This window comes from Monopterus albus, unplaced genomic scaffold (assembly GCF_001952655.1).
Source record: "Monopterus albus unplaced genomic scaffold, M_albus_1.0 scaffold326.1, whole genome shotgun sequence".
NCBI classification, from domain to species: Eukaryota; Metazoa; Chordata; class Actinopteri; order Synbranchiformes; family Synbranchidae; genus Monopterus; species Monopterus albus.
In genome coordinates this window covers 316,588-341,218 of record NW_018128206.1, presented here as the reverse complement: position 1 = coordinate 341,218, position 24,631 = coordinate 316,588, and the positions used below count along the sequence as shown (strand labels likewise).

The following is a 24,631-nucleotide window of genomic DNA, read 5'->3' as shown; positions in this document are numbered from 1 at the left end:
TGACCAGCCATTTTGTGAAAAAATGTTTGGGTCTCCACCTTGTTGCAGTAGGAAATTAAAAATTCCCTCCTTTTGATGCATGACAGCAGCGATCAGTGGTGTGATATAATCATTACGCTCTCTGCATGGGTACAGACCATTAATGTTATTGTTCTGCAATAATTCCCTTAGTCTACTACGGTTATTTTCAATTATACATTGTATTACAGGATGTGTTTTTTCTGGTGGGGCGGTGGAGGTGACTACTGGAAACTGGATAGTCACTGCCATACTTCAGATTACCTGTGGGAAGACATGACCATATTATTGTAGCAAAATTTGGTGCCACTTTAAAATTTAGACAAGCAGCCAAACATCTGTTATTAGAACGTGAACTTAGAGTTTTTCAGCACTTTCAGAAGCTCAAACAAAAATAAATTTACCATCACCCCATTTAAGGGGGTCCAAAGGTGGTACCTAAAATACATTTCCACAGCTTGATACGGTGATACTTGATAGCCCCCATTTTTCATGAGCTGAACTCAAAGAACTGGCTTGAGTGGGCAAATGCTCACATTCGACGGCATCTGGCACTTTGGAGAGGTGTTCTTTTCATGGATGAATCCCGGTTTTCACTGTACAGGGCAGATGGCAGACAGCATGTATGGCATTGTGTGGGTGCTGATGTCAACGTTGTGGATCAAGTGGCCCGTGGTGTTGGGGTTATGGTATGGGCAGGCGTATGTTATGGACAACGAACACAGGTGCATTTTATTAATGGCATTTTGAATGCACAGAGATACCATGACGAGATCCTGAGGCCCATTGTTGTAGCATTCATCCACGACCATCACCTCATTGTTGCAGCATGATAATGCACGGCCCCATGTTGCAAGGATATGTACACAATTCCTGGAAACTGAAAACATCCCAGTCCTTGCATGGCCAGCATACTCACCAGACATGTCATCCACTGAGCATGTTTGGGATGCTCTGTACGTGTACAACAGCGTGTTCCAGTTCCTGCCAATATCCAGCAACGTCGCACAGCCATTGAAGAGGAGTGGACCAACATTCCACAGTCAACAACCTGATCAACTTTATGCCAAGGAGATGTGCTGTACTGCGTGAGGCACACGGTGGTCACACCAGATACTGACTGGTTTTCAGACGACCCTTGAATAAACCAGCACGGTTTAGAAGTTACTGGGACCGCCTCGTCTCAGAGTTGGCATGGTAAGAAGTACTGGGAATTAACCCTTACACCAGCGTCATATCTGCAGATGTCAGTATGTCCTCAGGCACAGACATTATCCTCAATGAAGTGAAGATGTCAACAGCATGTTCAACTGAAATTAAGTTTGCAAATATGCCATATGTGTAGATTCGAATTCCAGTGGGATTCCTTTCTTGCACAAAATCAACAATTGTCCTGCATAACTTCTCAGTGAAGTTCTGATCCCAGCCACTTATGCCATTTGTTTTCTGTGTTATCACATACAGTGTTTGCAGAACAGCTTGACATACATCAGGTCTCTCTTTTGAGGAAAGTCGTTCCAGCAGATGAGGGACTACAGCCACTGCTTGCTCATTTGTTATCTCTTCCATTGTACAGAAAACTGCATTTAAACTAACAACTGCCTGGATTACATGTCCCTGGGGAATGTTAGGAAAGCGACTGACTGCACCACTGATGTAGGAGTTCAGATTTCCATTGTCCTTCAGCCATTTGATACTCTCTTGGATGTATTTTTCCTCAAGTTGTCCAATAACATTAAAGAGTATTTCTATCATGGTCAGGTGGGTCTGAGGATGCTCCCGCAGCATGTGTCTGTCAAAGTTTTTGAAGACTTCTTCAGGTTGTTTCTCTCGCACAGCAATTTCCATATCCACAAAATATCTGATTTTGGAGCAGAAGTCATCTCCATTTGATGCAAGGCGATGAATCATTTGAGATAGTTTTTTATTGTGGTTCCTTTGTTCAGGATGAACTACAGGTGATAATGTTACCAGTGCACCAGCAGAGATGAGTTCTTTCATCACATCACCCCTGTCATTCATGGCAGCAGTTTGAAGTGGTGTGACAGTGAGGATGGGATTCCCTCCGTTTGGATTAGCTTTTGCTTCAAGCAGTTTCCTTACAAAAGTTAAGGGAGTGTTGGGTGATGAGACATAATGCAATGTTGACCAGCCATTTTGTGAAAAAATGTTTGGGTCTCCACCTTGTTGCAGTAGGAAATTAAAAATTCCCTCCTTTTGATGCATGACAGCAGCGATCAGTGGTGTGATATAATCATTACGCTCTCTGCATGGGTACAGACCATTAATGTTATTGTTCTGCAATAATTCCCTTAGTCTACTACGGTTATTTTCAATTATACATTGTATTACAGGATGTGTTTTTTCTGGTGGGGCGGTGGAGGTGACTACTGGAAACTGGATAGTCACTGCCATACTTCAGATTACCTGTGGGAAGACATGACCATATTATTGTAGCAAAATTTGGTGCCACTTTAAAATTTAGACAAGCAGCCAAACATCTGTTATTAGAACGTGAACTTAGAGTTTTTCAGCACTTTCAGAAGCTCAAACAAAAATAAATTTACCATCACCCCATTTAAGGGGGTCCAAAGGTGGTACCTAAAATACATTTCCACAGCTTGATACGGTGATACTTGATACAACTAGATCTGTGATTCACAAACACCTCAGCCAAGTTTTCACATGTATGCAAAAAATCTTGATTCTACAACTTGAACACTCAAATGTACTGTAGTGGCTGAAAAAAGTGGCAAAACGGCAAGAAGTAGAATGTCAGCTGGATACAAATAGTTACACTGGCCCTGTCCTAGGACTGCAGTCATAAAGTAATTAGTCATGACTCAGGAAGGCACAAAGAGCCACACCTCGCACTTACTGTTCAGACTTTGAACTTCCTGTTTCTGACCGGCTGTTACCTGAATTCAAACTGTGCAGAGCTCGGAAATGTCAGAAAATAATTATTGTTCATAATAAGTACAAGGATGAAATCTTGTTTTTGTTGGTAGGTGTTCGTTATGATAATGTTAAATAACCATAAGAATAGATTAGGAAGAAGAGCAAGAATACAAATTATTTAACAATCTAATTTTAAAATAAATAGTACTGTAGACAAATGAACTTACGGTGCTGAAGTGGTGCGTCCACTGTGGGATTAATATTTATCAAAAGTCCACAGCCTGTGTTTTCTTGTCTCCGACTTTGACGCTCTCTCTGACCTTTTTACTTCTGTTATCTTCTGCTTCTGGCTCCTCCTAGACAGCATTTACATATATACAAACGTCGCTGTTGGATAGGTTAAACGAGACTGGGAAGGGATGGATTACCATTCCCCAGGAAATGACAGACATCCCTCACTCACTTTTATTGTTTTAGCTAACTTTTCTCCCTCAAGTCTTTGTAATCATTGGTCTCAGTGTTTAGTCACAATAGTGCAAAATCAACAAGATGTGAGTGCCTTCAGTTATAACCATGTGCAGCTGTAAACTCAAAGATGAACCTGAATCTTTTTGTTTCTCAGGCTCCTGCTTTACTCGACCACTCAGTGCTGTATTCGGCCTGAAGGGAACATCTGGGGACACTAGTCAGGACGGTGAAAGTGTTGTTGGTACAAAGGAGAAAATGAACTGATATTGTATCACAATCCTAATGATCAATAAATGATAAAACAATCATATTCAACTCGTTTATTTTGATATTTGATTAAACTTACAGTATACTTTGAGAGTAACATTCAATATGCTTAAAACAAAGTCATACAAAAGAATCTGCATGTCGTTAAGCTTGCATATTCCATTATGTTTTATTTGCAATGCCATTCACTTAATGAGTAGAAGCACTTTTAGTCCTCTGAGGGTCGGGGTAAAAAGAATTTGGCAAACACCCCCATTTGAATGTCATGGTCTTGCACACTGCAGTAACATTAACCCTTTGTAAAATTAAGTGCAAAGATCCATTCAGATGTGTGTGTGTGTCAGACAGGTAGTAGCATTCAGTCTTGTTTTATGTACATTTTTTAGTTTGTAAGTCAACATTCAGTATTTTCAAACAGTAGAATGACAGACTGAAAAAGCCTCAAACTGAGTAGATATATTTACATAAACATTTTGTTTCCTTCAATTCTGGACAAACAGCTTGTCCTCTGTCTCTGACTTCGGTTGTGAGGAACCATTTTAGTGAGTCTAAAACAAAAAGTTACATCTTCTCAGTAGTCCAACAACCTTTTTTAACTTAGGTTTAAATTCCCTGACATCATCTAAACACAGGTCGTTGCCACTAAATGAATTTAAAAAAAAGCTTGTATCTACTTTGCCACTTATAGTACCTCTGAAATAAAAGCTTATTAAAATGGGGATTTTCTATTCATATATGTTTGTCTGAAAAGGCATTAGCTATATTCAGCCCTGAATATTTCACCTCCTAAAACAACAAACTACTTCTGTATGTTTACTGTACGCGGTAGAATCCATAGCATCTACACATCTACGCTCTAAGAACCGGGACCTCGGCCATGATACTGAAAGGTTTGTGCTTTCAAAATGCTCCCTGTACGGAAAAATCAAAGGCGTGTGATACCTCATCACAGCCAGAGGGAGGCACTGAGGGTCCACCAGAACCCAGAACCCCAGTGCTGGTAAGGCAACATACTGTACATCACCACAGGGTACGAGGAAATGAAGGAAGTGGCCGCCACGCCTGTTACATCTTCAGTTGCCCCAAATGAGACTAAAACAAAAATAGTAATATGATCATTCTCTCAGGTCCTGGTTCATCTTTTGTTAAGTACAAAACATAAGTAAGGGATGTTAAACCAGAATATACACTGTACATCCAAGCAGATCAAATGGTATTTGAGATCTCTCCACCTTCAGAAGTGTCAGCTGGAGTTTTAGGAGAATACCAGTCTCATTTTACAAATGTCCACCATCTTGACTTTGCCCCCATGTGTCAATGTGAAATGGTATCTTTCTGTCTGAGGAGAGGCCAAGATGAAGTCCCTGCAGTCTGTGGAAACCACAGTGAAGGAGCGCGGCGCCTGGATGTACACCTCTGAAGTGCTCAAAGACTTTCTTGTCATCATCCCATAGGTAGATCTGTGAGAAGGTGTAGTCGCTTCCCAGGGCCAGGTAGGAACGTTCTTTGAAAGAGAACGGCTGGAGAATCATGGAGCCTCGTGAGGGCAAGGCCTGGATTTCTGCAAACTGTTTGGCACCCCAGCGTAGAACTTTGGAGTCTCCGATATAGCATGTCATAGCCAGGTACAGTTCCTCCTTGATCCAGAAGTGCTTCACAGTTACCACATCCTCCATGTTGGGGATCTAACCCTGCAGGACAAACTTCTGGCTGCTCCGGCTCCACTGGTAGATGACAGGCACCTGCGAGCGGCTCACCAAAATAAGACGCACCTTCCCATCCAAGTCCAAGAACTCTGCATCGGTGTCACGGTACCACTCATGCAGCAACTGGTATGAATAAAAGCCCTTATCGTTCCATTTATAGAGGGTGGACAGGCCCGCCTTCGAACTGTCAGCGATCACAAAGAACCAGTCAGAACTGATCTGCAATGCCTCAGTGTCGTTAGGCTTGGAGATCTTGGACACCTCAATGTCCTGGAACTTGCTGAACCTGCTCTGGTCCTCATCAAACTTGTAGATGTGGGAACCACCAAAGAGCTGAGCCACGATGACAAACACCTGGCTCTGGATGACAACTGACTTGCACCCCACAATGGACTGACCTGAAGGGCAGGGGACAGTAGATAAACAGGCTGGTAACGTGAGAGGAAAACACAGCCAGGGTACTCTGAGACAGTTAAGGCTTTGTCATACCTGTGATGTTATCATAGGTCCTGAAGTTCATCTCTATGTGGTCCCATTGGAAAACCATACAGCTCTCTGCACTGGGAGCAGCAATAGCCACATAAACATCGTTTTTATAACTGAACGTGTCAGCAGACAGAGACTCGGACATCACAGACTGATGGAGGATGAAATCTGTGGAAAGAGGCACCCTAAATTCAAGTTTTCCACAAACTAACACATTCTTTTAAGGACCCAGCATCATTAAGGGACAAAAGGAGAAACAACACCTCTGCCAGTTAGACTGGAGGCTGGGAAAACTGGCTCAGGTGTTTCTCACCTGTTGAGATGCACTCATTGTGCAGGCTGGTCATATCATTGAGGCGCTTGTCCTTCATGTCCTCCGGTCCAGTGCACACAACTTCTGATACTGTGGCGTTGGTGTTCTTCAACCACATCATCAGCCACGTAGCATGGCAGTCACACTCAAAAGCATTGCCTCGCAGGTCCCTGCTGAGGAGACGTACTGTATGACAAGCTAGAAGCACTTTAGAAGAATAAAAGGAAGAGGCAGAACATATACATGAGACTCAGGGACACAGTTCATGAAGAAGACAGACTGGGTGACAGACTTACAGTTCAATCAGTGAGTCCAGGTCACTGAACAGGTCCCTGGGCAAGGCTTTAATGTTGTTGTTTGCCAAAGACCTAGAAGCAACAGGAGAGAATCAATACAGCAAAAGACATCAGTGTCAGATAATCACAATTTCTTTTCAAGCAAATATGTTGGACAATTAACATGAAAGACTTTGTCCCATTCTTCTGTGTATCTCCATTAATGCTCAGCGCTGTTACCATTAATCCTAGTAAAACTGTTACTACTCGCATTACATCTTCAGAATCACAGATGCTCAACAATAAAAATCACTTTCAGCAAACACATCTTATATTTATTTAAGTCTTTGGTGCATACAGGTGAGTCAGGTCCCTCAGTGTTTTGAAGGCAAATCTGGATGCAGTCTCAATCTTATTACCCTCAATGAACCTGGGAAAGATAAAAGATTCAGTTTGGAGTCACAGATCTCACTCTGTAGAATTGATAATGCACTTTAAGCCTTTTATGAAAATGATGTTGGTGAGCTTTGTGTAGTTTTAGAAAAATAAAACAGTAGAGCAATGAAACCGTGGCCACATTTATGTCTATGGCTCAATTATGTGGAGCTGAAGTCCAACCACATAACCTCATGTCTACAGCAGCGTTCCCAGAAGACTGCTTTGTCATGTTAAAGCCTGCCCTTTTATCCAGATACGTCTGGTAAACTGAATGTGTATTGACAAAGGATTTAGTTATTACTCTACACTAACTCATTGAATGTCTTTATAAAATAATTACAGCTAAAACCTACAGGTACTCCAGATGTGAAAGGCCTGAGAACGCATCATCCCTTATAGTCACCAGAGAGTTGGAGTTCAAAAGCCTGTAATGAAAAACAAAATGTGCATTAACAGATGCAGGCTGCCAACAGCATGTACTGGTTTTTGTTTTGTCTGAAAAACAAATTCCAATTGTAATTTAACCAGCTTAACAATGGCACAAGCAAAACATTAGACAAAATTAAATCAACGCTGAATCCTCCCAGTTAATGCCGACACCGAGCATAGGAACCATACTACACAACAGGTGTTTGGCCCCTCTCATCATTATAGCAAACTGTGTTGCCACAATATCTATACATCAGTATCACAACATAACACAAACACAAGCAACATACAATCTATTGAAAACAGTCAGCTTGATCAGAGGGGATGGTGTGAGACCACCACACAAACAAAACACTACCCCACCACCACAAGGTCTCAATCATCAAGTGTGTCATCACTTTGCTGCCAAGCCTTTGTTTATGCTTACATCACAGTTCTCACTAGTGGAGTACCACAGTAGAATGATGGTAATTGGTATGTACGGTACAATTTCCAGGTGTCCAACCCCTTTCACTGCCTCCCCTGCTAACAGCTTCACCATGCACTAAATACACTTAAAAAGTGCATTAGTAAGGCGCTGCACACAGTTATTTACTGGACATAACGTTTGTGTACTGTAATATCTTTAAAAAATACTTCACACATGCAGATATTATAGTTTATGATTTACTGTGTGTACTACTGAAGCCTTACACTGTCAGATCTCCACACTCTGCTTTTGTATCTTACAACACCCACGTTAAAGATATATAAAATGCTAAGAGTCACTTTTGCAACAGGCTTTGAAACCAATCTGTCTGCATACTTTTGTCCTAATTGGAACCTTTGCTACATGTTAAGAGCCACCCATAGCATCTGATAATACAGAGAATAAGCAGAAGTATTCTTACAGCAGCTGCAGAGATGGCATGTGAGCAAACATCGCTTCTTTGACCTCTGAGAAAGTCCCATTGACGACACTCCTGAAAGAAGAGGCAGAAAAGATGAAGAAGAAATGCTTAAAGTGATCAGAGGAGGCAGAAAGGAGTCAGCACTGCCTTTCAACCTCAGTTCTTATTAAGATGGTGTAGGCTACATTAAAAACATACAACCAAGCCTGTAATGCAGCATTTTGCATGCAGTGTTTAAGCATATGTTGTTAAAAGATCATATAAGTAGGCTGCTCACAGAGAACTGATGTCGTTGGGGGTAATCCTTGGGACGTAGGAGGACCCGACACAAATGACAGACTCCTTGGAGCAGCTGCATGTTGAAGGACATCGGAAACCCTTCTTCAGATGAGCCGGCTGAGACAGGCAGCACAGCGACACAGAAAGTAACGCCCAAATCTTGAGAGCTGGCAGCATCTTTCTTGCCGGGTTTGCATGTGTGAAGTCTGCTGAGCACCGATCGAGGCAGATGGCTCCGCGCGTCTACACCCTGCACCATGAAATGCTGCACTGACTCCCTGACATCAGCAAATCAGCTGCAAGCTCCGCGTCGTCCCCTTTAATTATTTATTAAACCTGAGCTCCAGTTGGGTAACTGTTGGTTAAACCACCATGCGCCATACGTGGGGAAAAGAAGGCGTGATGAGGCTGCATGTGGCCGTCAGCTCCAACGTGTCCGTGTCAGAGGCTGTCGTTTTCAACGAGACGCAGCAAAGCGCGCAGACATGGCTGATTTAGACTGATGTGGCGCTGATTCCAAATGTAGTTGCCACACAACAGTAGCGTTTTAAACGACGCCATACAGATACACATACATATTGTTGCACATTTGGACATGATCTGAGACATATTTGTGTTACAGTATGCCAGTCAGCCGTACAGTGCTGCACCCCGCCTCCATACAGGAGCCGTCAGAGGCGCATAGCTGCAGCACCGTGGACAGCGCCTTCCAGCTGGTGGAGCTTTATCAAGTGGCTACTGTGCAGCCACAGTATGAGTACAGAGACACCTGCACTAACATGGGCTACAGGAGCACATTTATCACGCTGCTACACGTGGAAACTTAGCCTTCCTTCTTGAAAACTTAAGAGTAAAAGCTATTAAAAGTGATTTTGACTTAAAAACAGAAGAGAGCTACAGAGGCTTCCTAAGCAGCACTAAGAAAACCTTATCCTGAAGCATGTGTTAACAAGACAAAAGAAGTGACACTCAGGTCTTATAAGGTTATGAGCAACTAACAGAATAAACACTAATTGCATGAAGCCAAGAAGCTTTGTCCAGGCTAAATCTAAAGAAGACATTTATTGTCAACCTGCACCTAAAGACCTTTGGTTTCAGAATAAAAGAGAAGCAAAGTAGAAACTCCTTCATTTTGGTTGTAACATGCATAACCCACATGTGAACCTTTTCTTTTAAATCATGAGTGAAAACAAAAAGTTGTCAGTGTGGTGAATGATTTCTCAGTTTCGTTTTCATTTCCTATCACACATCGGGCCTACAGTATCCGGTTTTAGTTTGTTCTTTGATACGTCAGGTGCTACTGGAGATCATAGGTTCACAAAGGATCTTTGCACAGGGGGTGCAGACTGTTGCTTGGCTAGTCCTGCAGACCTGCATTTAATAATGGGACTAGTTGAGAAACTTTAAAGTTTACAGTAAGCTCATAATGAGCCCAGGTCCGTACTACTGCATAATTCAGAAGCTGACAAGGCTGATTTCATTGGCATGGTTGCAGCAGCAGGTTGGTTCTTACAATATAAACCAGCCACAGTGATGTCTCTACTTGTGATCCATGACTGTGGAGGTAGTTTGGTACCCGGCTCCTGAACCGTGGCCTCTGTCACTACTGAACTTTACCTGGCAGCTGCTGAGAGTCATTTGTCATGCAACCAATATTCCTGCAGTACTTCAACTTAGGATTGTGTGTGTGAAGAGCAGTTTTAAAGGCGGTCTATTTTGGTGAGGATGGATGAAGGTAAACAGACACAGAGGGAAACCAGAGGCAGCAAGCATCTTCTGTCATTTAAACATAAGAAAACACAATCAATCACCTGATCTTATAAACAAAACATAATACCATGTGCAGTGTTTCTCCATCGTAGCCCAGGTTTGATCAATAAAGGGGGATCACTTAAACCTGTCCAGCACAAAAATTAAATGACATGACTCTGTCTGTCCCCACAGTATCTCTGCAACCTCAGCAAAGATCAAACACAGCAAAATGGTGACAGGTAGGGTTTGAGACTGGACAAGAAGACGTGTTTAACATCTCTGCACATTAAGACGGTGATACATTTGTTCATGTGAACCAAATACTGCAGCTGATGAAGTGCAGCATTACAAAGCAGCTCTTCCATTAAAGCCACTTCTGCTTGTCAGCGTGCTGCGCCGTTCCAGCTCTGCCACAGTGCACGGTGTTTTTCCACCGGAGTTTGTTAAAGGCTCAGTACAGCTGGGGAACGGTGGAAAAAGTGCTGACGCTGCACCCTTATCCAACTCCAGCCCACTTTCAAAAGGCTGCTGGGCGGATTGGTTCTGCTCGTGCTACACATCTATTCTGACTTGCATTTCTAACTGCAGGAGAAAAACCAACACGTGCTCAGTGTGTACACTGCCTTATCCAAGCACACCTGGGCCCAGCACAGAAACACCAAGGTCTGTACTTCCAGTTCTGATCCATACCCAAGTGTTAGAACTCCAGAACATGGTAGCATATACTTTTCACAGATAATCAGCCCTGACAATCTGCAGCAGAGGAAGAGGAGGGCACAGGGAGAACTCAGACAGTGCAGTATCGACATGTAGATTAGTCATCAGCCAGAGAGGCTTTAGTGGGAGTCTTTTTTGGGCCTCGGGGCATTACCTGCTCTGCTTCTTAATGAGCGAGACTGAAGAGCCGGGAATTAAGACAAAAGACCTAAGAAAAACTTCACCTTGTCTGATTCAAGATAAACTCCCTGCTGTGGTTCCTACTGAAATCCAAATTCATCTTCCATTGTTTAACAGTACAATACAGTATGAACGTTAACAGCTGCACAGACGCCAACATTTTCCACACTTAACACACAAGTTATCTGTGTTTGATGTACTGCACTGAATAGCTGTTACTCACTATCGAGCCTGAGAAAACAGGAGCTCATCCAACACGCAGGCTTCAAATTGAGTTAACGGATCAACAGCAGTCGTATCACGTTACGGTACACTGCAGAGGATGGCACAACATACTACACTATAAAGCTGTATCATTTCATATATCAGGGAATGAAAAACAGTCCTGATGTCTTCTCAAAACAGAATGAAACAGACTGTCTGGTATTAGCAAAGAAAAGATGAACCACAGATGATTTCAAACTGAAAGACTGGCTACCTTATAGAATACTGTATCCAGTAAAGAGGCTACGTGAGGCTTTCATTAGGAAAAATGACACGCGAGGAGTAAAGAATGTTGTAAATGAGAGATCCATAATCTAGTTTTAATTCCACTCATCCAAGTCCAGTTACCATTAAGCAGCACTTCTGGAAATTAAGTAAAGCAGCGTTGCAGATGCTTGGATCCAACTTAGATCAGTGGCTTGTATGCAACATCTGGTCCTGAGATGCATTTGCTCTTTCAGTACCTACTAATTAGCACACCTTCACAGAGCAGGGCATTAATCAGCAACACCAGCCTGTGTCCTTGTTGTGTTTAATGACCACCTGCACACAGTTTCATCACCAGCTGTCGGTGCTGAGTGAAACTCTGAGTCTCTTAGTGTCGGGACTGATAATCTGACAGCAAGTACCATTCAAAGCAGTTTGTATAAAATGAAAATGAAGTGCAGGCAGCAGAGAGCTCAGGCTAAACAGAATTCACTTTGCCGACTGAAATGTTCCTATTTGAGTCATTCTCCAGGAGCGTCCTCCTGGCTCGCTGGGGGCACCGGGGAACCACCTGTAACCGCACTTTGCTCTTTCTTCAGAGTCTTCAAGCATTTGTCGAGCCGTTTCATGCACAGAGTGACGTCTTCCCGAGTGATGCCCACAGCTGAGGCGGTGTTGAGGTAGGGGCAGGGGTACGCCTCAGAGTGCGACATGAAGCCGTGGAACGTGTACCCGCTGATGACCTGCTCCTTGCCCAGAGGCACTACCCTGGAAACATGGATGAAACACAAGGATGATGTAGTAGGGTACAATAATTACTACGCAATATGTCAGTGGGGAAAATCAGAATTAATTACTTTTTAGAACTGGAAGTAATTATATTTTATGATCTGGCTAAAACTTGGACAATGGACTTGACTAGTGTTATTTAAACAAAATGATTTGGCCTTTATGGAGAGCGGAGAGATCATCTGGAATGAATTCATTCAGTTAGTGGCTGTAGGAATATTCACCAGGGAAGTCAAATGACCTCACTGTTTGTATTTTTTACTCAATGTAACAATGCAAAACTAAGCATCAGCATGCACAGCCCACAGCTCTCTTTGCCCAAAACCACATCGGGAAAGTTTAATGTGCTACTTTGTTCAGTTATACGGAGAATGCTACTGTAAATGTTGCTATACAATACACATTGCATTACAAATACTGTGTTTGGAGGACGTGAGCACTGAAGTTGAAAGCAGTGAACACAACACAGACACGGGCCTTTTCAATCCGATATGGTGACTTGTTACACACTGAGCAGACAACATCAGCATTCATCTGGAGTCACGTCTCTGGCCACCAGATGAAGGCGCTCCCCTCTACTGAGTCCTAAGGGAAATGACTTCAGCTGCTAAACGCTGCACTGTGTTCACTGTCTCTGTTACTTGATGCTTTCTGCTACAATCAGCTGCCTGATCTGAACCAAATATGTGAAACTGCTGACCTACAAACTAAGACACGAGCTATAAAGCTCAGTTAAAATACGGATTATAGCTGCTTTACTCAGCAGGTTTCGTTAATAAACCTCTGTTCAGCCTAATGGATACAACTCCACTGGTAGTAAGCCAGTGGCAGTTCTGTCAAAGGCTTCAAAACCGTGTGTTTACTGTGCCAAACAAGTTCCATGATTCTAGTGGCCAAGTCGGATCCTGCTCGTCTTCTTTCCAAGATTAAAAGCTTCAGTCAGCAAAGAAAATTCCAAACTTGCCAGTTTTTTAAAAAGCAGAAAGGAGCAATATGATGCAGTTCATCAACACACTGTAACTTCATCACATCAAAATCTACAACACTGTAAACAGTAGGGTCGCCTGTAAAGTTTGGCACCATTTCACCGCTGTCAGCAGTGTTCAGACTCCCACTAATGTGAAATCAATTACTGGCCAGCTATTAGGACCACGTGTATGACACAGACCATTATGGTGGAGAAATGCATTGTAATAGGATGTACAGCACGTCTCCATTAATTGGTTTTGCTGGATAAGAGAAGAGCTCCTTGTTGTACAAGAAACCAGCTCCCTCTTCCTCACTTCACCTCACAAATGTGAATCATGTGCTGCTACAAATTATAAAGACCTCAGCATAAACCTCAGAAGACAATGTCTCTCATTAAGGATTCCAGGGAGATAGAAGGCTAAGAGATGTGATTGACCGCCACAGACTGACCTTGGGAACAAGTCAAACGAGGAGAGAACCAACAAAGAAGTGTGGAGGCCATTCTGATGATGCTTTACAATGCAACTGAGCCACGAACAACACAAAACAATCATGACAGAATGACCCAAACAAATCATTAAGTCAGGATATTTTAAAGATTCAGATGCTGTCATGCTTGGTCAGAAACTACTGAAAGGAAAAATAAAAACTAAAGGTAGACCCTTAGTCCAGCATCTCTGCAGCTGAGTGATGGAGGCAGAAAGCAGTTACAGAGATCCTTCCCCCTACTTACAATATAAGGACAAACACCTGCATTGGGAGCAAGAACATGGCTGTCAAAGCAGTTTGTGCCCGTTGTCCCACTGTGGACAGATCATAATGCAACCATCCTGTTAAATTATGAGGTGACCTTGATGGGATGGGCAGCCCAATCATCTAAAGTAGTTTCTGCTCGTCCTTATTCAGCAGATCCATCTGCATGATTGCTGGTTTTGTTTGGCAACACACCATTCATCCCCTTATTTTAGTGACACAGGAGCTCACTCCGTCTTTCCAAGCTGTGTCCCTGTCCATGACACACACACACTTCCACACCCTCTTGTTTTCCCTCCCCATGTTTCTACTCCCAGGCCAGGCTGTAGCCTGTTAAAGTCATCATACCTGGCTCCTGACACTTGCCGGGTGAACAGCATTGAGCCCAGCTGTGTCACTGCCTTCTCACTCTGGGCCTGGAGACCATCCAGAGACATGGCTGTGGGAGAGAGGCGCCACATCCCAGATTCCAAGGTGAAAGAAACGTACAAGGTCAGAAATACAGCACCAAATAATCCAAAACAAACCATCACATGTGGCAAAAACACTGCATGAAGTCTATGCTGTGCTGGTCGGAAACCAGGAAATTAAGCTTACCAAGTGAAATGGGGTTATGTGGGGTGTGAAGCAATCTCTCCCCATGTGCAGAGGCCAGAGTCTTCAGCTCCTGAGCCAGGAACGAATAAATCTCCTTCAGGCCATGCAGACAGAGAGAACAAACATGGAGAGACATAACGAGGGAGGCGAGGCTGCACAAAGGGGCTATAAATAGCAGCACAACACTCCTGTCACACACTGCCACAGCCTTACTTTAGCAGCTGCAGCTTCGGGTTTTATTGCTAATCAAGCAAATCGACCCACAGGCGGGCCGGCCCCTGCTCAAACCCTCCCTTCCCCCTCTCTTTCCCCTGCCTGCCTGTGTGCGTTTCCCTCCAAGCTTCAGCACAAGCAGTGTATCCACTTCCACTCCACCTCTGGCCAGGATCTTTGCACACATCACACATCCACCTCCGGGATTAATTAGAGAGGCAGAAGAGGAGGACCACCTGCTCCTAACCTGAGACTTTAACACTGCCATGTTAACAATATGCTGACAAAGTGTGTTTAGTCCTGGTGGACATTTGAACACAGCTGCTGTGAGCCCAGGTCAGGTGGGGATGCTGCACAACAACAAATCGCAGTGTTTTTGTAGCTGGTTTTTGGTGCCAGATTCCCCAGTGAAGCACCGTACAGTGAAGGACCTGCTCTCTGCAACAGTGGACACGTGTCAGTGTCCTCTGCTGACTCATATAGCACATTTATCACGCTGCTCAGGAGGTAGAGCGGGTCATTTCCTAACCGGAGGATTAGCGGTTCGATTCCCGGCTTGTCCAGTCAACATGTCGAGGTGTCCTTGAGCAAGACACTGAACCCCCAGTTGCTCCCGGTGATGTCACCGGTGTGTGAGTGTTTGGGAGTGCGAATGGGTGAATGGCCGAATAATGTGAAAGCGCTCTGAGTGTGCTGTAAAAGCATAGAAAGGCGATATACAAGTATAAGACCATTTAATTTGAAAGCATCAAGAAGAAAGATATTTTCTCTAACATAAGTCAAACACAAACACCCTGTCAGTGGTGTCAAGTGGCTCAAAGTGTCCCTTGTTCCCTAACAACAAAGGACCACTTTATTATCCTAAAAGGAGCAGTGCTAGTGGTAGAGAGAGTGCATGGCTTCGACTCTGCAGACAATAAGAGTGTGTTTGTGTGTGTGTGATGACAAAATCCCATCCTTACCAAAACACACATCATCTGCTGGTTCTTTTCAATATCTAGACCTTTTATAAAATGTTACATGAGGCTGTAAAGGAACCTCAACAGATGAAATTATTTACAGCTTGTGAGCCCAAGGGAGGTTAGGGTGGGGGGGGAATCATTCAGCTCTGCAGACACTATGGGAAACTGGGCCTGGATATTAATTATGCATGATGTCAGAAATCAATAAGCTATGATGGTGTGTGTGTGGCCATGCGAGAGGCCAGAGGAATTTCCTAGTTAGATACTTCTGGCATTTTGGGTGTTGTGTGTCATCACCTAGGAGTGTCACTAACTTGTGATTACAATGCACCTCCATTTGGGGTCACTTCTAACAAATTCCCACCTTCAGCTTCTTAAAAAAAGAGCAACTTCTCTGTGACTCTTCCAGGAGTCTGCACATCAAGAGAAACAGACAGAGCTGAGCACATTCACAGTACATTTATTGTGCAGCAGTGAGAGTGCTGCACTGCAACAGTGGTGCCAAGGGATGTTTCTGAAATTTCTAGATCAATTTATCTTGCTATAGCGCACACGCTAAATACACTGCCCTCAGTCTGACTGCGGGTAAAACTAAAGGGCTACACGCACACAGTCATAAAATGCATGCACAACAATTAATAAAACCGATGTAAGCTGTTCTTTGCTGTCTTCTGGGGAAAGCTGTTGACACAGCACGTGCACCAACATATTCACAAAGCTACATATGCATCACTGACATTGCTGCAGTGGGTTTATGCCAAACCACACTGCTCTTGTCAAACCAGCTGAGAGCCCCAAGCAGGTGTCACACCCTAAATCAAGTGTGTGTGTATCTTTAGCCTTGTAATGGTGACGTGTGTGTGCGCTCACCTTTCGTTCTGACAAGAGTTTCTTGTAGCCGTTGGCTCCCAGAGTGAGAAGCGTAATGAGGACGTCGAGGGAGGGTGAGGCCGATGCTCGACCTGAACACAGAAGGCCAAGCAGTGGCTAGTTAGGGCAGACAGACAAGACGCAGTCTGCTAATTATAGATGTTAATATCAACTCCCCCCGTGGCAGAACCGTGACCTGTCCAGGGTGGATCCCGCCTCTCACCCAGTGTCAGCTGGGATTGGCTCCAGCCCCCCGTGACCCTGGATGGACGGAATATCAACTCCTAACCTGAATGTTTCATCAACGCTAAAACAAGCATCACTACTTTATAGGCTGTGAAGGTGAAGCACCTGGTGTATGACTGTGGCAGTCTTCCCTGAGTTCACTGTGTGATGACTCCTACACAGAAATGATGGCATTCTGCATTCTACAGTCTGACAGAGTTCTTTTCAAGAAGCGATTCTCCAGGACACTGCTGACATAAGGCTGGTACAGTGTGTCAGATGGAGATCTCTCTGTGACGTCTCCTTTAAACCATGTGTGCTAATCTGTGTTTCTCTAATTAGAGGACGACGCCAGCTGTTGACTGCAGGGCTCATCCAAATCCCGTCTTCTGGCTCACACAGACCGCTCTATTACTGCAACAACTACAACAGCATGATCAGTTTCAGGCTTGTTAAACCTTTATTCTATTTGTGAAAACACACAAAAAGTGCAGCTTTGCTGTTTGTTCCCGTCCAAACCACATCGGCCCCGGTCTGGATCAAAAACCACTACACCTAGACCTGTCTAATCTGGACTAGGTTAACAGGGAGATTATACAGACTGATACAAACACTTTCACATTTATGAAACCTTTATTCTATTAGTGACCAAAGAAGAGTCCTGCATGTGGAGGAGCATTAAATTATAAACATGTTTAAAAGTAAAGCTAATTACCAGCTGACAGTCACTACAGTGTTTGCATCTGAAGGATCAATACACTTCAATGTCTTTGTTTTCTGCCACTAGTCTGGCTCCATTGTTGTCCACAGACATTTAAATTATCATCACTGAGACACACGCAGTAGTTTACTTTGAGTCAATCCCACACACACTGTCCTGCTGCTACACACCAGAAAAGACAGCGGAGACAGACGTACACACACCCAAGTCTGTATAAACATGCATATGCAAAAACATATACACATAAATACACATGCACTCACCTGGGTACATCTGGCTTATCTCCTGTATGAAGGACTCATCAAAGCCTGCGATAATGGCGCCACCTACTGGGACCATAAAGTTCTTGTCCAAGCTTTGTACAAAGGCATCAATTCTCCCCACACGGGCCCCCTGATCAAACACAGTCCAGGAAAGATTGCACAAAGTCTTTAGACCCTTTTATGTTTTTACACTTTATTCTGTTGTAAATCTTCTTTTAAACAAAAACAATGGCTATTTTTGCCCACCAGTCTACACTCACTAACCCGCTGTAGGACTCAGGAGGATAAAGCTCTAGTCGCTGCTTCTCCAACGTGGTGAAGTAAGGGTGTGAATATTTCGGTAAAGCAACAACCGGGGCTGAGTGGCACCTACCTGTTGTATAAGGTGCATGCATTTGGTCGACTGCACTCCGTATGCATTGTTAACTATGTGGGGAATATTATATTTGGCACACATAGCAGCCAGCTCTTCAAGCCTGCAAGACAACAAGTGCACTTTTGAGAATGGAACACATTTATATAAATGTTCCCTTTAAACATCTCCTAATCCTACTCTGACACCTAGAAAAGCCTAAGCCCATGAATGAAAGCATGTCTCACCTGTCAGGGACTCGTGGGGCGAAGCAGGATGTTGTCGAATGAACACACAGGATGTTCTCGGCTCCAAGCTCCTCTATCTTACGTTCGACTGCTTCCAAGTTTGTCCGCAGCTCATCTCCTTCAAGAGCGTTCTCCACCACCACCGGTTCAAACCCTGATAAATAAGTCTGATATGAGTAGGAGACAGAGAAAGCCCTCGGCTGTGACTGTACGAGGCAGAAGCACACTTCTAATTAGCACAAGGATGTTGGATGGTTGGATTCATTTAACAGTGCCAACAAAAAGAAAAATGTAGCCTGCCGTGACATAATTAAGACACCATTTCAGGCTTTTGAGCATGTCTGAGGCTCTAGCTGCAGCTATACTCCAAACATCAGTCTGGATTGTGGCCAGGATGTCAGGGTGACAACATCAGATATTACTGTCTTATTATCACCTGCTGTGATCATGGATTTGAAACAGGACTTCTGATCGATGCGAGGCCAAATGATATAGCGAGCCTTGGGTCTCCGATGACGAAGGGTCAGGAAGCACAGAGTCAAGCTCATCCCTGTTGCCATGGGAACGACGAAGCAGGTCGCCACACTCCGAACACCTGTTGTCCAAACAAAACAATTTTCTACTTACACCTAGATGTAAAAACCTGAACTAAAGATACACAGGAGCAGCGCCTTCAGCCACAGCCAACCAGTGTTTGATGTGGGCAGGGATGGTAAAAAACAAGGAAGTACAAACTGCAGTTGGAGAGAGAATGAATGGGGTATACCACCTGTTCTATAGTTATTAAAACCTTTTTGAAAATCACCTTTAAAATGTCCCAATCAAGACATATCCTTCTTTAAGTGCACAGCACTAAAACAGTAACCTTCATTTGAAGGATAACATATACGCACCTGCAAGTTTCAAGATGTCTAACACAACTGAGTTGGTCAGCTTGTTAAGCAGACTGGAGCCTGCAGCTTTGGGCTGAACGGCAGCGATGTCACCGGACCGACCGATGCCATGGATCAACCTAGTGACAACAGCTGAACGTCACAACAGGAAGCAGACATGTGTGGCTAAAACCTAGATCAGTATCAGTGTTTATGTCAGACATTACCTCACAGGAAACTGTAGTATTTGACAAACAAACAAAAAATAAAAACCTTAACTGAAGGTCTACTTACTTAGCTTTTTTCTGGAGCTTTCAAAGGTTTGGAGTTTGTTCAGTTGCCATGGAAACTGCTCCAGCTCCATCCATCGTCACAGACCGTGAGATGCAGGTGAAAGCACCCGAAAAAGCTAGTAAGTGGACCTTGAGCTCAAGAAAGAAACTTTACACTAAATCTAATTGTGCTTTAAGTTCTTTCATCAGCCAAAATATCAGCTGATATACATCATCAGCAGACCAGACTGTTCTCGATAATTTAAAAGATATTAATGTCAGCCTTGAACCTGTAGTGTCGTCGTGCCACCAGGCTGGAGGCCACCCGGCCCTCCCTCTCCCCGACTCCACAGTTGCTGAGAAAGTTATTGCTGTCCATCACAGCCAGCTCATTCAAGAAGAGCTCCACAGTGCTCTCGCTCCAGCCGTCCTCAGGACACTTACCCTGCAAGACATGCAACATGAGGCTGGGTGCATCTGCAGGGACCCTGAGAAAAGGTGAAGTTGCGGACTTTACCTGCTCCAGTAAGTGTCTAATGAGCTGCTCGTGGCTGCGTCGTGCCTGAGACCCCTGTCGAATGTAGGAGGACGACACGAGCTTCTCACTCAGGGCGAAGTTCTCACTGTTCATCTCTGTCAAACACAGAGCTTCTTGTTAACATCACTCTCAAATACTTAAATATATTATTAATGCCTAGGTGTTATGTACTCTATGGTCTGTTCAGCAGTACTGAGTGCAGCTAACAGCTAATGTCTCTTCTTTCAGTGACAACTGATTTTAACTTGTCACAAGCTCCCCAGGTCTCACTGATCGATAATCACTTTTAGTTGGCCAAGTATGTTACGAAATTTGTTTCCGTGTCTTGCCCCAAGGACACTTTGACATGTGGACTACAGGCACCGAGATCCGAACCTCCAACCCTGTGGTTGGGAGACGACTGCTCTACCCACTGAACCACAGTCGCCCCCATTCCTACGTACCAACATTAGGTGGAAGGTGTGACTTGTTAGTTGCCGTTTTACAGATTACAGTGTGATCTGCTCTATAATTAATCACAGTGTGCTATTTTATGTAGATAATTTTGTTTTTCACGTTGTCTTCTGTTTTTAAGCATCTCTTTTTGCCAACTGACCCTCTGAAACACACCATGTGTCATGTCATCATGTACGTCTTCATGTTGTGTATATATAAGATTCTGTCCCTACTCATTGAAACGTTGAATGATTCTTCATCGACCCCTAGTCGTGTAACGGGTGCTTGCATGTATGTACTGTGTTAACACAGGAGTGTGGAAGTACTTGTTAATGTGTGATACCCCGTGGAAGGCAAGTGTGGGGCTGTGTTTTTCTTTTTTCATATTTAAACCATTCACTTTTTTTTTTAGTCACACCCCACCAATGAATGAAGGCCTAGTTTTTCTTCAGTGATTTCTTGTCCAAAATAATCTTAAGTTACTGAAACAAAACCAGAGTGTTGGAAACAGAAAGTATATTTATTTATTTTAACTACTTGATTACCAGTCCCTTGTAACCTCTATGTTCAGCGGTCAGTTCATTAGGTAAACAAAGCTAAATCTAAGTCAGTCTAACCCAAGAGTTGACAGTGTTCAGCTTGTGTTCAAGCTGTGTGATCAGTTCGGAGGTTTGACTCTGTGCTGCAGCTGAACTTTGCTCCCCTGTGTTATGTGGCCTACCACAATTACAGTCTATCCTTAAAGTTAAATGGCAAAATAGACTATTTTAGCTCAAAAGAATCACAAACAGCCTCCAAAATGATCACACAGTTAAATTAACAGCATGAACATGATCACCTTCATGAAGGAGGATTTATTGTAGGAGTTTTGGTTTACACTGATCTAGTTTTTGATCTAGGTGTAGCAAACAATATAACAGTAACGTCCATGTTTCTCTGTAACCTGCCAGGTTTTAGGTTTGTCTGCTACCTTCATATACTCAGCCAAGGTTAAACAGCAGAGCATCACAGAACACCAGAGAAAGGAAACGTGTTGAACAGCTTCCTCCTAACCACAACAGCTGTCAACCAAAGGCGGCTCTGTTTTAGCTGGAAGCATGTTGTCATGCTCATGAACTGTCGCCTGATGCTGCTAACCTCGGCATTGGGGTAGCTCCGCTAAGCTAAGCTAAGCTAAGCTAAGCTAATGTTTTCACGCAAAGAGCGAGGACGTGTCTCTTCAGCAAGCAGATGGATTCCGTGTTTACTTACGCTTACCTCCGTTTCAAACCACCTCCAAAATAGCTACAGGTATGAAGACAGAGAGACAACAGCAAGAGGAGGCAGCATAGAGACGCAGTACTAGTGACGGCGCTTCGTCACCACGTCACATGACCACTGAGCGCTGGTCATGTGACCAGGTCGACTCGTAATTCACAACTCCGTTTAGTTCTGTTTTTAAAGTTTTTAAAAGCCACATAATTGTGTAAAACATAAATATAACTTTAAGTTCACTGTATCTAAATTATTCTACCATTATTGAATTGTTAAGCTGATAACCTACTGGCAAATTTCACGTAGATTGCTTATATTGTAAATATAATAATAAATGTGAATTCACTGTTTACTTGTATGCAACTTTATTAGCAGCTTCCTCGTAACACAGTTTTCAGTGCTGTGGTGGCGATCTCAGGGTATTCTGTCATGACTTTAATCCAGAACACCGACAGAGTTGTTGTCTCGAACATACTTTTAAGGCCGCCGTCATTTGCGATCTCCAGCAGTTGATCTTCTTCTTGCACAGACCTGCTGGATTCACCTGGTTTGTTGACAAATGGGTTGCGGATCCATTCCTTGGCAGTTCGTGGGTCCTTTGTGGTTGGGAAGTAGCGCTCGAACTCTTTTAAAAGCAAAGACAGGTGATCGTGCACCAGCTGGGAGAATGAAGGCTCAGGCTCAGTCTCACCCAAAATCCCCGCTAATGTTTGAAACATGTCCAAAATGCCTCTGTTGACGCGCCGTCCCCACAAATCCAGTTTGGCTTTAAATGCAGCTACTTTATTTGCCAACTTGAAGGCAGTTATCATTTTCCCCTGAAGTGACAGATTGAGTTCATTGAGCAGGCTGAATATGTCCACAAGTAAGCCAGTTTTGGCGCTCAAGTGACCGAGATGTAACCGAGAGAATGCGGTCATTTTTCAAAATAAAAGATCGTTCAGACTCAGATAATAAATAAAACGGTAATAATTAATCATTTCTTGTACGGCCCGGTACCAATTGATCCACGGACCGGTACCGGTCCGCGGCCCGGGGGTTGGGGACCACTGTTTTAAAGTGTTTGCTACGATTCTGGATTTGCGTTGAACGTGCATAAATTATCTTAGGCTATATTTTAAAGCAATTATGTTTTATGAATAATTTTGTGAGAATAAAAATGAGAGAGAATTACCACACTGTGGCATTTAACAATATTGTACAATCACAATATTAATACAGTAATGAAGCTTCACAAAATAGAGCTTGTTTTTTTTATCTCTTAAGTCATTTTTATTAGGCTATAATCATCTGAAATAGCATATTATGTGAACAATAGCAAAAAAAAATAGGTAATGTACTATGTAACTAGTAAAGGTCCTAAAGTACATACAGTAAGAAACAGTCAAAATGTAGTTTTGAAAGTAAAAGTCATTATAACACAGAACGGCTTCTTTCGGAGGGTTACAGTATTAGAAAATGATGCAATGTAATATAATGAAAATGTAATGTCAAATGAAAGCAGTTCAGTAGTTTAGGCACGTACAACAAAATCAAAATGCTTTAATTTGCTGTCATTATGCTCATATAGCAACACGTGATATTTGTGAGAAAAAAAAACATATTTATATTGCAATATGTCAGATCTATGCAAAAAATTAAAATATTACATTTATTTTACATCTTCTGTTCTGCATCACACCCGGAAAAACTTTAACAACTTAATGTAGTAGTAAAACAAATTCCTTGGCATTATTAATTTTCACAATGTAATTTAAAATTTTAAATAACAGTATTATATCAAGATATGATTCCTTTGACATTCAATAAAAATATTTTAATTGAATTAGTGTCAATTAGTGCTTTTTAAACAATATTATTTAAAAAGCACTAATTGACACTGTTTATTTTAGTAAACACTGACTGTAATTCTGTAGGCTGTAGCCCATAAAGCCAGTCACACGTTGTTTGTCATATACAGGCAGATTATTTTAAATTTATTGCATTATTCTACACTTAACATACACAAGGATGAACAGGGTTTAACGTGGTTAATATGTAAGCAAATATAAAACCAAACTACACAGTTACAAGACCACATAGGTTTTCTGGAGGACCTTTCCTGCGCCATATCTCCTTGAAGACGTTTTAAACCTCCTGAAAGGTTTTGCTGCAAAGGGGAGAGAAAAATGGCAATTTGATGGCATAGCAGGGCTTTCAACTCAACAGCTATGCCAACATCTTGCCTTCTTTCCTGGACCCATGTTCAAACACTCTGTGGATGTTTTTCACGGCCCATTCGTAAAAACGTGCCCAGGTTCAGACGCGTCCCGGAGCTCCAGGGTGAAAGATCCATGCATGGCTCTTCAAACTGTAAAGCGAGAAGAGAAGCGCGCAGCCATGTGTTCATCCAACAGGTTTGTGTGTTTGTTAATTAAAGATCATTCCAGCTAAAAATAATTGTATTTTTCAAAGTATATTATTAGCTTTTTTTTACGTTCCCAAAACAATAAAACAAACACTCATCCAACTGGCATTTAAATAGACGTGGCATCGTCTCACAGGAAGTTACAGGTCGATCACAATATAAAAGTACTGAGAGAAGGCAAACTAATTTAGTGGACAGGCTAATAATCAAACAACCGTAGGTCTAGTCCTTCCCGCCTCTTTACCCTATAGGTGTATCATCACGTCTACCTGTTGAGGCGGGTGAAATAGGAATTCCCATATGC

General features: G+C 43.0%; 2 protein-coding genes across 2 annotated transcripts; both read right to left on the bottom strand.

Moving 5' to 3' along the window:
- Positions 1 to 3,708: 3,708 nt before the first annotated feature.
- LOC109974283 (leucine-rich repeat LGI family member 2) lies at positions 3,709 to 9,038 on the bottom strand. Its single transcript, XM_020624417.1, is given in 9 exon segments — positions 3,709 to 5,069; positions 5,071 to 5,755; positions 5,847 to 6,011; positions 6,157 to 6,326; positions 6,453 to 6,524; positions 6,790 to 6,861; positions 7,223 to 7,294; positions 8,189 to 8,260; positions 8,466 to 9,038. Coding segments are annotated over 9 exon segments (1,650 nt in total). The 5' UTR covers positions 8,645 to 9,038; the 3' UTR covers positions 3,709 to 4,906.
- A 526-nt stretch (positions 9,039 to 9,564) lies between these two features.
- sepsecs (Sep (O-phosphoserine) tRNA:Sec (selenocysteine) tRNA synthase) lies at positions 9,565 to 22,061 on the bottom strand. Its single transcript, XM_020624393.1, has 12 exons — positions 21,924 to 22,061; positions 20,211 to 20,326; positions 19,984 to 20,138; positions 19,443 to 19,561; positions 18,986 to 19,144; positions 18,550 to 18,703; positions 18,323 to 18,425; positions 17,950 to 18,079; positions 16,741 to 16,832; positions 14,696 to 14,789; positions 14,447 to 14,537; positions 9,565 to 12,355 (listed from the first exon to the last, which is right to left on the bottom strand). Exons 2-12 carry the CDS (start codon positions 20,322 to 20,324, stop codon positions 12,109 to 12,111), a joined length of 1,458 nt encoding a protein of 485 aa, XP_020480049.1. The 5' UTR covers positions 20,325 to 20,326; positions 21,924 to 22,061; the 3' UTR covers positions 9,565 to 12,108.
- Between the last annotated feature and the right edge of the window lie 2,570 nt (positions 22,062 to 24,631).